This window comes from Rana temporaria, chromosome 4 (genome assembly GCF_905171775.1).
Source record: "Rana temporaria chromosome 4, aRanTem1.1, whole genome shotgun sequence".
NCBI classification, from domain to species: Eukaryota; Metazoa; Chordata; class Amphibia; order Anura; family Ranidae; genus Rana; species Rana temporaria.
Genome location: NC_053492.1, coordinates 305622150 through 305636202, shown reverse-complemented (window position 1 = coordinate 305636202; position 14053 = coordinate 305622150). Strand labels below are relative to the sequence as shown.

General features: G+C 40.5%; 1 protein-coding gene across 1 annotated transcript in view; it reads left to right on the top strand.

Annotated features, from left to right (window-relative positions):
- Nucleotides 1-14053, top strand: part of EZR (ezrin) — a 103478-nt gene that overhangs the window by 67568 nt on the left and 21857 nt on the right. Inside the window, exons 5-7 of the mRNA XM_040350557.1 lie at nt 2544-2818; nt 4214-4297; nt 10244-10390. Coding sequence (XP_040206491.1) covers nt 2544-2818; nt 4214-4297; nt 10244-10390 — 506 coding nt within the window. The remainder of the gene's footprint in view (nt 1-2543; nt 2819-4213; nt 4298-10243; nt 10391-14053) is intronic.

Here is a 14053-nt window from a genome sequence, read left to right as displayed (position 1 = left end):
GAGCCATGCAAATCCGCTGGGTTGACGGAGGGTCTGGAGGGGCTAGTATTGGTGGAGGCTGTTATCTGAGTGGCAGTTCTCCCCAAAAAAACCTTGAAGGGCTCTCTAGCTGGCAGGGGTGGAGGGCTGCACTGGCCGGTCAGGGGATCGGATATGGAACGAAAAGCCTATGGTGCATGTGCCCCTGGAGTGGCAGTCCAGGGGTATCTGAAGATCACTGTGTGTGAGGGACACATTGATTTAAGATACCACGGTCACTGCACCAGATACACGCTTTTTTTAGCACCTGCCTCCTGGGCCGGGCCTTTTGGCTAGGACCGGAGGAATTTTTTATTCCTGGCCGGAGGGCCTGGTCATTGTTTCACCACAATGGCTACTTCTTTCACTCTCCTCTCCACTATCCCTTCCCCCACTTTATTTTATTTAAGCCTGTGTTTGTCACTTTTTTGTCTTTTTTTGTTGTGCACGTTTTGTCACTGTGTGATTAGTAGGGTGCGGGTCCTCGGGCCAGCCCTGAACGTCTTGGGAGTGGGTGGACATGGCCTTCTGGCTTAGTCCGCCTGCTCTCATGGGGTCTCCCTTTGGGGGAGCCCCACCTAGTACTGGGAGGGTTCTGTTTCGGCAGTCCCTCCGAGGAAGTTGGGTCCGTGTCGGCTTCGGTTGCTCGGACCACAGTACCTCAGTCCCCGTCTGGAGCCTAACGCCCCGGGGGATCAGGGTTTGGGTCCCTCTTCACAGGAGGACCACTTGACGTTGCACCCGTCTGCACGTTTTTGTGAACACTCTTTATGTGTGTGCACATTTTTCTGCACCGGGTGGAGTTTTTGGGTGTGTTCACACGCCATAGGCTTTTCAAAAAAAAAAAAAAAAATGTATTTGAGATCTCTGTCCCGCTTGACCCCAAACCATGTCTTTTGGGCATATTAAACGATTTCCAATTACCAGCTCTACTAGAGAAGCTGTGGCTAGAGCTATTTTTCAAGCCCAGAAAATTATACTTAGTTATTGGAAGTCTGCTGATTCTCCATCTTATAAGGAGTGGGTACAGTGTATGTGTGAAACTCTCAGACTGGAAAAGTACATTTACCAGTATAGGGGATGCTCCCATAAATTTGAAAATCTTTGGGGTCCATGGTTGGATACCCCGAGTCCATTTGATCTTGTCATGGACAGATTACTCATGGAATTTAGCTGAGCATTTCAATACGTGAGTCCGGGGTCGTGGCTAAAAAATTATAATGTTTATTATGACATTAGCTGGTATACCTCTAATGATTATGTGTAGGAGGGGCGTGTTATGTTTGAATAAATATGCAAATCAAGCAGTGTATGTGTTTTTGATGGTATTTGATATATGGCTGCAACTAACGATTATTTTCATAATCGATTAGTTGGCCAATTATTGTTTCGATTAATCGGTTAATAACCGCAGAAAAAAGAATTTTCCGCCGATTTGCATTTTTTTTTCTTGGGCCAATTTGTTGTTGGGCAGATTAAAAAACACAAATTGCCGCAAAAATGCATTACATGCTTTTCTGTAGCTCCGTTGAAGTATATTAAACCAAAAAAAACATATAGCATTGTTTTGCTTTAAAAAAAAAAAAAGTCCTTGCCCTTTCCAAATACAGCTGAAAAAATCATGCATGGGAACATGTCCCATAGGAAACCATGTAAATGAACTGTAGTGTGTTTCTGAAAAAAACACCAGAAAACACAGAGGAGTGACCCAGGCCTGAGATGTTTAGTAACATAATGGGGTTAAAAAAACTAACATTAGTACAAAAAGAGCAAATAATCACTACTGTAAGGGGTTCATTTTTTACTGTGTGACAGTGAAAGTAATATTTACAGTAGCGATTTGCTCTTTTTGTACTATAAAGGGCTCATTTTTTTTTTTTTAACCACATTATGTTACTGCCCGATTAATCTATTATGAAAATGGTAATCGATTAATTTCAAAAATCGATTAGTTGTTTCGGCCCTAATTTGATATGTTTGAGAGGATGTCTTAGAATTGCTGTATCAATACTCTTTGTTTTTGTTTCTTTTCAATAAAACCTTTCTTGATGTAAGAAAAAATATGCTAGCCAGCCAGCAGGTGGAGCTCCAGTGTCCTTTTACAGCAAAAGAACTTGTCCTTTTCAGCTGTGCTGAAAGAGCTGCCCTGTTTAAAGAACTTGAATAGAGATATTAGGATAGTCATCTATCCCTTATCAGATAGCAGAGTTGGATGTTTCTATCAGACAAAGGCAGCTATGAAGCAAGCTACTCTGCTTTTCTGAATCTCTGTATATACCCCATAGTCTATTGAAAACCCTTGTTATGTAGTAAATGTTTATTTGCAAAACACAAATTGTGTGTGTGTGTATATATATATATATATATATATATATATATATATATATATATATATATATATATAATCGTTTAAAAATGTATAAAAAAAAAAAAGAAGTTTAAACGCACACAAGAGAACTGTTCGGTTTCCTTTTAAATGACTTTTAGATATTGATATCCTTTTTGTTTATGTCTGTGGTATATAGGTATCAGCACAGGAAGTCAGAAAAGAAAACCCACTTCAGTTCAAATTCCGTGCCAAGTTCTTCCCTGAGGATGTGTCTGAGGAACTGATCCAGGAGATCACTCAGAAACTGTTCTTCCTGCAAGTAAAAGATGGTATACTGAGTGATGAAGTGTACTGCCCTCCTGAAACAGCTGTCCTTCTTGGGTCGTATGCTGTACAAGCCAAATTCGGAGACTACAGCAAAGATATCCACAAATCTGGATATCTGAGCCCAGAACGCCTTTTGCCACAAAGGTAAGCACATAAACAAGTAACACCAATAATTAGATTACACAATTTCCTAGCCACAGAAAAATAAGAAAATATAAACAACTTCTCGGTCAGTTAAAGAGGGTCTTTAGTTTAAGCCCTTGTTTACATCAATGCGATTTGACATTTCAAAATCACATGACAAGTCGCACCCTATTTTTGGCAATGGAACCGTTCAAATTATGTGACTCGATGTTCCTGCACTACTTTTCTGCAATTTTGTTGCGATTTCCATTGCATTCTGTTAAATAGAAGTGAGGAGTGCTTGAGCCCTGGTTCACATTACAGGGATTTGGCATGCGATTTAACGTGTCAAATCGCATGGCAAATCGGCAGCTATTCCCGGCAATGGCACTGTCCGAAACGGTGCGATGTCAGTCGGGACTGACATGCGGGAATTAAATCGTGTGAGTTCAGCTGGACTCCCCCTTTTTTATTTCTGCTGTCAGTGTGAACCTAGGCTAAAGCGAAAGTTCCACTTTTAGGGGGAACTCTGCTTTAAAGTGGAACTTCAGCTTGTATTAAAAAATGTATAAATCACCCCCTCTGATTAGAAATAAAAAAATCAGCGGTTGCTGCAATTTGTATCTTCTCTCCAGGGTATAATTCCTCTCTTGAGGTCTAGTGCTACTCAACAGGTTGTGCCATTCAACCAACTTCCTTTGAGGCCAGGTTGTCTTGGAGTCACTCTCTGGCTCAGTTATCAAGTGACTGTATTTGTGTAGCATTCTGTAGCCACCCACCACTGAATGTAAATGACCCATGAAATCAAGTGACCTGACTCAAGACTTGGGGGGAAAAAAGGTATTTTTTTTATATTTTTCAAACAATACAAGGATGTTTCAAGGAGGGGGGGGAGTTTTGCAAACATAGGATTAGTTGGTGTGTTGAGGGGGTGATCAAGCTGGAGTTCCACTTTAAGTATTGCAATAACTTAGCAGAATCCCATACATAAATGCCAATTAAATAAATGTGGTGCATGGCATAGCAAAAAGTTCACTTTCATGCCAGGCCCCTGCAGCTGCTTATACTTTCTTTCTTTGCACACATTCGGCTGCCAGAAGTCCTGTGAGAAGTATATAAGACTGAAGTCTCCCTCCCATGTGACAGCAATAAGTATGTGGGTGGCCAGTTACCAATCACCGGTGTTGTCATGTAGGAGGAAGGGCAAGGAATAACAAGTTCCTTATTACCTAATATCACTTACCTGAATGACAAGCATGACTGTGAGCAAAAGGAATGTGAGTTTAAGCAGCTGCCAGCGTTCACATGAACCTGTTGCTTACCCTGCATGGGCAGGTCACAGGGACACTTTACATGATTGTACAGTTATAAGAAACTAGTCTGTGAAATGAATGTCCATGTATCTTGTGTTTCTAGAGTGTTGGATCAGCACAAGCTTTCCAGAGAGCAGTGGGAAGAGAGGATTGAGGTGTGGCACACGGAGCACCGCGGAATGCTTAAGTGAGTTTGGTTTTGTGGTTTGTGTATTACTCAAACATCCAAATACACATGTATGTAAGTCCCACTCCAAAACTCTCCAAGCAAGAAAACACAATTATTTTAGACGGAATAATCGTTGCAAAAAAAAAAAATCATCTTTTTATATCCACTTTCCCTTTTTTGTTTTAAAATGAAAATGTTATTTAATATATACCAAAACAATGGCGCCTTTTGGGGATAAGAACACATAAACCAACAGCTGCCCCCTTTAAAGTGAACAAATCACTAAACTGTGTAGAATTATAAAGTAAAGATTAAGGTGCTATACATGTTCATGTGAAAAACTGGCACCAAGAAAAACACTGCATCAAACTTAAATGTGCACATTAATGAAAAAATAAGCAAGCATAAAGTCCTTAAGTGAATAAATCCCAACACCAAAATGGAATGCTCCGAGATAAAACTTCTAGATCTTCCACCACGAGTGCTCAGTATGAAGATGGCCACTCACCAGAGCTGTTTGACCCCTTTTTACAGGACGGTCAAAAAACGCTTTGGGAACACCAGATTGGTTCCGCTAATGGCATAAATCCACTCCAATGGCCACTCAGGAAGGGGCTAGAATGTAAAAAATGACTCCACAGGAGACACGGATAAAAGTCTCATAGTGTAGTAATTTTTTAATAAAGTAAAAACAGCAACAATAATAGCAGTTACACTCACATGTAATAGTGCCTGGTTGGCCACTAGGTGTAAACAGAGTGTGTGAGTCATCTGATCCCTGGGGGTGGCGCGCGTTCCACATCTCGCTTCGAAGGGCACAGCCTGATGTGGGGTATCAAATATGGACCCGGAAATGACGGATCCTCTGCTCCAACATATGTTTCGCTGTGATTGGCTCTTCAGGAAGTCACACTGAAAGCGCTCGGGCGTCGGCGGTAAAGCGCCGCTATTTTTAGTGGCGCTTTACCATAGTTTTTACTGTGCTTTTCGGCTGCTAGCGGGGTGCTTTGAACCCACACTAGCGCCCAAAAAAGGGTTAAAAGCGCCGCCACAGCGGCGCATTGCCGGCGGTTCGCCGCTGCCCATTGCAACAGGTTTTTTCTATTAGGATAAAGGTTTTATATAAATAAATAAATGCTGATCATTGTAAGCAGCTCTGTCAGTGGTAGATGGTTTGTGTCAATGTTCTTAACCGCTACAGCTTTGAGAAACAATTGTTTTTTAAGGTGATGTCTGTATATCAGATGCATAGGTGCAATGACAGCGCTAAGATCATCTTTCAACCTCAATTGGTTGTAGAACTGTGCTGTGGGTTAAACTTCTACAGATTTGTGGTTTTTTTTTGATGCATGCAGGATGTTTTTGTCACCTAACAGCTTGCTAAAACTTTCAGACTTTCCCTAAAGATGTCACCTTGCTCTGTAGAAATTGTATTTGACAGACTCCCACTGACTTGTGCCAGTAATTGACACAGAGGTTGGTTTACTTAAACTGGAGAGTGCAAAATGTGGTGCTGCTCTGCATAGAAACCAATCAGCTTCCAGTTTTTTTTTTGTCAAAGCTTAATTGAAAAAGCTGAAGTTAGAACCTGATTGGCTACCATGCGGAGCTGCTCCAGATTTTACACGTTCCAGTTTTAGTAAATCAACCCTTCTTCACTTTAAAAACACCAATGCTTCTGATTAGGCAATGCTACACTTGTAACCTCCTTAATGAAGTGCCTCACTGGCTCACTAGGCAACATGATTGCTTGAAAAAAAGGAGAGGGTAGGCAATTTTCAGTACCATAAGGGAGTGCTGACGGTTTATCTGATCAGTATTCTCTGGCATTGGGGCAAAGCAGATGAAATTGAATACTGTATATTCATTTTACACCTCAGCAGACTACTGATTTCAAGAATTGAAAACCAATGTTTGTAGAGTTGCTGTTCATCAGATCTTTCCAGTACAATGAATATAGATTGCCATAAATGTTGCAAAGTGTAGTGTTGTGATATAATGCAAGCAGTAAGAGGAGGCTGGGCTGCTGATAGCCAAGTATCACAGTTCTTATTGTCATTGAAGGATAAAGGAAAAATAAAATATGTTATGTAGGAGAAATAGATTTATTTTAGAAAGAATTTAATCCTAATGATGCAAAACCGAAATAGAGATGCAATGGGCTGGTACGCAGAACATGAGCATGTAAATGCACACTCTATGAGGTGGAGTCTGAAGTAAGCAAAAAAAAAAAAAAAAAAAAAAAAAAAGAATTTAATCCTTTATTATTTTTATTTTAGACATCCTCTAGATCAGTGGCTCTAAACCTTTCTAGTGCAGTGACCCCTTGATAAAATTTCCCAAGGTGTGGGGACCCCTAACAGTAAAATTATTTTCGTAGCGTGGGTTGTCAGCACCCAAGACAAGACAAGTAATTTGCACCCCCAACCCATGGACATTTAGCGCTCCCTAAGTCCCTTCCACTTGTACAGTATTAAAATCCCTTATGGTACATTTTAGGATGTAGCACTCCTTATCTTTGTTCTCCTTTCTTTCCCTTGTATCGCTCTCTATCCTAATTTCTTGTTTTTTTCCCCCATCCCTCTCTCTAGTCGTCTTTCTTGTTCTTTCTCTCCCCTTTTCTTTGTTCCACCCCTCTTTTCCTCTCATTTCCATGTATTCTCTATTTTTATTCCTTCTCTTTCTCCTTGGTGGGCATGTGGGATGAGTGGATTAGGTGCTCTTGAACAAGGTCGACTGCTGATCTGAGAGCTGTAGTGGGGACTTTTAATGGCAAAAATAATCATAGGGAGTGTTACTCACTGTGCCTCTGACTTTGTGGCGTCTCGTAGCAGTGACACTATGTCGGAATCAGGACATAGGGTCTCCTCCAGCCCCTCCCACTTCACATTCCTCACCAGTCAGCTGACCTCTAGCCCCTTTCCCCCCACCCATGCCGTGAACGGAATGGGCGGCTTCAAAGAGGCTGAGTTGGAGGCCACGGGCTCCAGAAACAGCCCTGCTGGGCGGCCACAAAAAGGCAGGGAGAGCGCTGCGGGCTTCAAGAACAGCCAAGGATTCGGGGACCCCTGGCAGATAATCATTTGACCCCTGAGGGGATCCCGACCCTAGGTTGAGAACCACTTCTCTAGGTAGTTCATAAAGGAGTTGCCGAAACACAACCTGCACTTGACTTTGGTCTGCATAGTTGTAGTTTAATTTACATATTTGATATTATATTATTGTTATTATTATTTATTTATAAAGCACCAATGGATTGTTAGTGCTATAAATCAGATAATAAAGGTTGAAAATTACATACAAAGAAAACATGCACAAAAGCAAAGCACTTGAGAAAACCAAAGGACTGCCTGAATTCGTTTTCCAGTAATACAGATAATAGTAACTGAAATGATTGGAACTGAATGATATGGTGTACGGAACTCCAGGAATAGGGTCCTGAATGGGAGACATATTTTCCTAGACATTTTTAGTACTTGGGGGTTCTGATCCATGTTGGATGAGGGTTTCTGGGGTAGTCCAGTTGGAGAAAAGACTGATTTACATTACTCTCTGGATTGGTAAGTCTTCATTTTGGACCCAGAATTCTGAGGCTCTGAGAAACTTTGGGTGGGAAAGATCCTCTGAACCCTGAATAAAGGGACTTTGGTCCTTGAAAGGATTAACCCGCCTTCAAGGGAGGCTTAAAGGGCAATAAGAAGGAGTAAGCGCCTATCTATGGAGTGAAATAAAGTAATCCACATCTGTGAGAATGTGGGCTGTCTAGCTAGCTTAATTATACTAGAACTATTGACTGTTGCCTTTATTTTTGCTGAAGGAAGCTATGTGTGTTGGCTTGTATTGAGAGACCAATAAAGACTATTTACTTTTACAAGTGACTGGCTGGTGATCTTGGATTCTCCATATTACAGTGGTAATAAATGACTTGTGTAAAAGAATAAACAGTCGCCAGCACTTTTCAGAGAAGAACAGCTGCTAGCACTAACCTTAAAAAACAATAAAGAAAAAAGAGTGCAGTGTATATATATATATATATATATATATATATATATATATATATATATATATATATATATATATATATATAAAACTAATTGTCTAACTCCAAAAATGATGTCATAAAGTGAGGTAAATAAGTAACAAAAAAAAATTCATATTCATGTCAATCTTGACTAGTGATAGTCCTCAGTGATCTATAAGTCTCTCTTCAATGTGTCCCACCACTAATCCAATGCTATCACCAGAAAGTGTTTCTGCACAAGTCATAGGCAGCAAACTGGGCCCAAAGGTATCATCTAGATTCAACTATCTAACCCTGGGGACAGACTGATGGTATTCTGGAGATGACAATAGCCTTTGAGAACAGTAGATGGATGGCAGGACTTTGTGGAATGGATGCTCACCAAAAGGCAAAGTAATTGGTATCAGTGTAGTATTTAACCACTTCCATACCGGGCCTTTTCTGGAACTTTGTTTTACAAGTTAAAATTTGTATTCTTTTCCTAGAAAATTACTCAGAACCCCCCAAACATTTTTTTAGCAGAGACTCTAGGGAATAAAATGGAGGTCGTAGCAACTTTTTACGTCTTTTGACGAATATTTGTGTATTTAAATAAAATATGAAAATGTCATGTAATGCCCGGATCAAATGGCTGTGCAAAGACATGAGCAGCATATAGGCATAGTGCTAAAACACAGTAGTCCACTCTTAAAGGACAATTCCCTAATAAGGGGTTTTATTCGTGAAATGATCACCACAGGAGTGACCCACCACCAATATAATGCGCTCACGAGATCAAATGGTTGCACAAAGATGTGAATTATTCTTTTAACTACTACACTATTACCAATTTATTTGCCTTTTGGTGAGCATCCATTCCACAAAGTCCTGCCATCCATCTACTGTTCCCAAAGGCTATTGACCTGGCGGTTTTCTTCTCCAGAAAGCCATCACTCCTGTCCCCATGGTTACATCATTAAATCTGGATGATAACTTTGAGCCCAGTTTGCTGCTTATGACTTGTGCAGCAACACTTTCTGGCGAGCGCATTCGATTAGCTGCGGGACACATTTAAAGCACTTTGTTGGAGTGGTCCAAAGAGATTTATAGATCACTAAAGACCATCACTAGTCAAGATTGACACTTCTATATAAAAAATGTTGTTACTTATTTACATCACTTTATGATATGATGAATTTTGGTGTTATATATATATATATATATATATATATATATACCGTATTTATCAGCGTATAAGACGCACAGGCATATAACACGCACCCAAACTTTAAGAGGGAAGTTTCAGGAAAAAAACTTCCCACAGCCCCCTTACCCTCTATTTATAGGGTAAAAAAGTGAGTGTTTATACCAATAATTACAGTAATTATCTAAGCGCTGCACTTTTTTCTTTATAATAAATGACTTGTATAGATTTTCCTTTGAGTAAAGAGGCTGCCAGAGCGGTGTAGCATATAGGAAGTGGTGGAAGGAATAGATATGTTCTATAGAAGCATTCATGACAAAGGGAATATTTACTAAAGGCAAATCCACTTTGCACTACAAGTGCAAAGTACACTTGGAAGTGCAGTCGCTGTAAATCTGAGGGAGATATGCAAGGAAAATAAAAAACAGCATTTTAGCTTGCACATGATTGGATGATAAAATCAGCAGAGCTTCCCCTCATTTCAGATCTCCCCCTCAGATTTACAGCGACTGCACTTCCAAGTGCAATTTCAGTGCAATTTCAAGTGCACTTTGCACTTGTAGTTTGCACTTGTAATGCAAAGTGAATTTGCCTTTCGTAAATAACCCCCATGGTAGAGCTGAGAGTCTCTAGATAGTGGAAAAGTGGACATAATGATAGAGTAGATGAGGTGAGAATTTCAGAAGAATTAGTAGGGATTATATCTTGGAGATTTTGTACAATAACCATTAACTGATTTTTCATTTTCATTATACTATAGAGAAGATTCAATGCTGGAATACCTGAAGATAGCCCAAGACTTAGAAATGTATGGCATCAACTACTTTGAAATTAAGAATAAAAAGGGAACAGACCTCTGGCTGGGAGTTGACTCACTGGGCTTGAATATTTATGAACATGATGACAAGTAAGTAATCAGGCATTTACTGGATGGTTTGACTCGTTTGACCCAGCGGATTGCTTTTCAGAGAACAATACAGGAGCGGCAGACAGGCATTCAGGAGATGATACTGTCACCTTAAATGCCTGTGTTTTCTTTTTTTGGCTTTTTTTCTTAATGTCCTCTGAATATCACTTTGCAAGTCTAGCAATTGGCTCTATCGAATGGGTCGTGTTCAGTGGCCAACGCATCACTTTGAGCTTTGATCTGCATATGATGTTAGTCAAAGCAATCTGAAAAGTATATAAAAAGCGTTTGTTTTAAAATGTGTGTTTTTAACCCCTTATTAAGCCTTATGCCACGTACACACCATCACTTTATGTGATGAAAAAAAATGACGTTTTTAAAAACGTCACTTTAATTGACTGTGTGTGGGGGAAAACGTCGTTTTATGTCTTGTAAAAAACGACCAAAAAAATTTGAAGCATGCTTCAATTTTATGTGTCGTTTTTCAAAAGTGCACTTTTTACTTCACAGAAATTGACCGTGTGTAGCAAAAAACGTCGTTTTCTAAGACGTTTTTTCATCCACGCATGCCCAGAAGCTACTTATGAAGCGAGCTTCAATGGTAAAACGTGGTGGAATGTAACCTCACTTTGCAAGATCATTGTGAGAAAACGATTGTGTGTAGGCAACTTCGTCTTTGAAAATTGAAGTTTCAAAAACGTCATTTTTTACTTCACAGAAAGTGTCATTTTTTTTCATCACATAAAGTGATGGTGTGTACGCGGCATTAGTTTACCCTTCCAGCTCTAATTAACTCCTTTTTCCTCTTACCCCATAACCATTATTTTACAATTTTCATACTTTTTGTGTTGTTTCATTTTTTAGTGTCACATTAAGAAAAGATTGAAAAAAAAATGCCTTCGGCCCAGAATCCTAATTAAAATGCTATTTTAAAGCCATACTCCAGGAATACAACCTCTTTGTAAAATGTAATGACATACGGTTAGTTAAGTCCAGTGAGGTGCATGCCACCTCGTGAACTTATCTTTTCAATTTAAATCTGGCAGCTTTACAAAGCTCCCGGAGTACAGCTATCACTACACTACCAGAGCTCAGATGGGAGAGACACTGTGGGGGTTATTTACGAAAGGCAAATCCACTTTGCACTACAAATGCACTTGTAAGGGCAGTCGCTGTAAATCTGAGGGGAAGATCTGAAATGAGGGGAAGATCTGCTGATTTTATCATCCAATCATGTGTAAGCTAAAATTATGTTTTTTAATTTCTTTGCATGTCCCCCTCAGATTTACAGCGGCTGCACTTCCAAGTGGAAGTAGTGCAAAGTGGATTTGCCTTTTGTAAATAACCCCCTATATTCTTGGACACAGCATCGCTGCCTGCTCCTCCCAGCTGTTCATTCACAGAAGCCTTTGTATTTTGTCAATGAGTTCAATTATTATAAAGCGCTCTGTGAATAGGCAAGATGCGACTCTGCAGCCTCAGGAGCTGAGACCAGAGGGTCCAGCATCAGAGTGCCAGAAGCATAGCAAGCAAAGCCAAGCAAACAGATCAGTTGCGTCGGCAGGCAGTAGGGTTTTTTTTTGTATGGGCGGCATACATCATGATTGATGATGAATGTACTTCGGTGGACATTTTCTGTACTTTTTTTTATAAGTGACTTGTCAAAAACTGTGTTGTGTGTTTATTTACAATTGGCATTTTTTTGGTGAATGAGTGAACTTTTTCACACAGAGGAGGGGTGCTGGGGGGGCTTGTCAGAGGGGGCTTTTCTCTGGGCACCCCCACATACACCAGGCCATGATTGTGAGGAAGAGGCCCTTGTCCTCATCAAAATGACATGGTGCTTCCCCCCCCCCCCCTTTCCTGGACTTTCAGGCTGCATGCTCAGATAAGGGTCTGGTATAGATTTTTCTGGGGACCCTGCGCCTTTTTAAAACTTTTATTTTTTATTTTTTGCTCTTTTGTTTGGAAATCTCTGCTGACAGCAGCTATTCACTTGTCCGTGGCTCTGTGACTGCCGATCGCGAGTACCTGGAGGACATCGCGGGCTGCCAGGCACGCACATTGGCACCCACGTGACACAGCGGCCACAGCTTTTCCGCGATGCGCGCCCTCATCGGCGAGCAACACGGAAGAGAACACAGGGACGTCCACCCGGCAGTTCAGGTCCACGCTGCGGCCGTCTTTCGGCCATAGCGCGGATCTGAAATGGTTAATGACTGCAATATGTGTATGCCAAGGCATAAGTGAGAATGTTTGGGAGACAGCTAATCAGTTTATCTATTGCATATTTAATAGTGAGCATAATAAAAGAGAAGGAATGAAGCATATAGCTATACTTTAGTGCTCTCTTTACTGGAAGGATATACTGAGGGGTGTCCATCTGGTGAAATGCCTGAGTAGCAGCAGCAGCTCTGTAAGGCACAAGGTGTGGTTAGCCCCCATCCTGCCCTGTCTAGAGAAATAGAAAGGAGTACATGAAGTCACTCTTTTGTAAGCTGCCAACCTTGCAGATTCCACCCTGTGGAGAAACAAGGAGTGCCTGTCTGTAGGTTACGTAACAGAAACTGCCAGTACTTTTTTTCATTATTTGAAATACTGGAACCCTACAGTGTCACTATGGAGACACAAACAGGTTTTTCAAGCTGCTACATCCAACAAAGTAAAGGACTGATCAGAAGAAAACTTTTCCTGTTTGGAACATACCAGCTAGCTAGCACTACAAAGTTACCTTGTGAGTGCAGCATGTGATTTTCTACTTATTGTAAGTGGATAGGTCAGACACCTGAATTCCTGGAATTTGCAGCTCTCTTACGAATATAGAGGGCTGCTTTTCAGAAAGCAGTGGGAGGTTAATCAGTGCAGCTTTCCATTATGTATTTTAGGTCTCTTAATTGCAGGTCTCTAAAATAATAACTTGGCACCATGATGGTTTTTAGGAAAGTTTCATTTCCATTGTGACTTTCTTTGCATATGTTGCCAAGCGCATTTCTGCCCATTGTCCCAGTATCCCCTGTATGGCAATTATGATTAGGGGTATAACTAGCTATTGTACAGCTACTTAATTCATTGTGATATCATAGAGATAGTGAGTCGCAAACGTTTTCTGGTGCCACTAAGAATATTGGCACCAAATGTGAGCTGTGCGTTTTGCTTCGATTTGGATTCTGCCAATGATTCCAAATCACCTCACGTTAACTTGGTTTTAATTGTTTCTCCTGCTAAAAAACTTTACCTCCTAGCAATTTTTTATTTTTGGTTTATAGTTCTGCCCTAAAAAACTTGACTAAAAAGATATAGTATTGTTATAACTTTGCCAAAATATTGGTAAAAGTTATTTCATTTAAAATCCTTCACAATTGCTCAGCAGAAGCAAAAACACAAATACCTGTGTATTGACCCTTACACAAACGTTGCCTCTGTGCATAGGCATCCTGTAATAAAGAGAATAAATGCGACCTGTACTAGGTTGGCATGTTGGGTCCCTCCCACAGTGCTGCTCTCTACGCAATTTATGTGCAGCACAATGATGGTGTCACCACTACTTTTATATAGTAATATCTGGGCTTGGGGAATAACAATGTTTGGGGAACACAAGGCAGGGTGAAACTTTATTGTGTAGATGGGAGCACTTTAGTTTTACGGACAGTTTTACACCTAAAA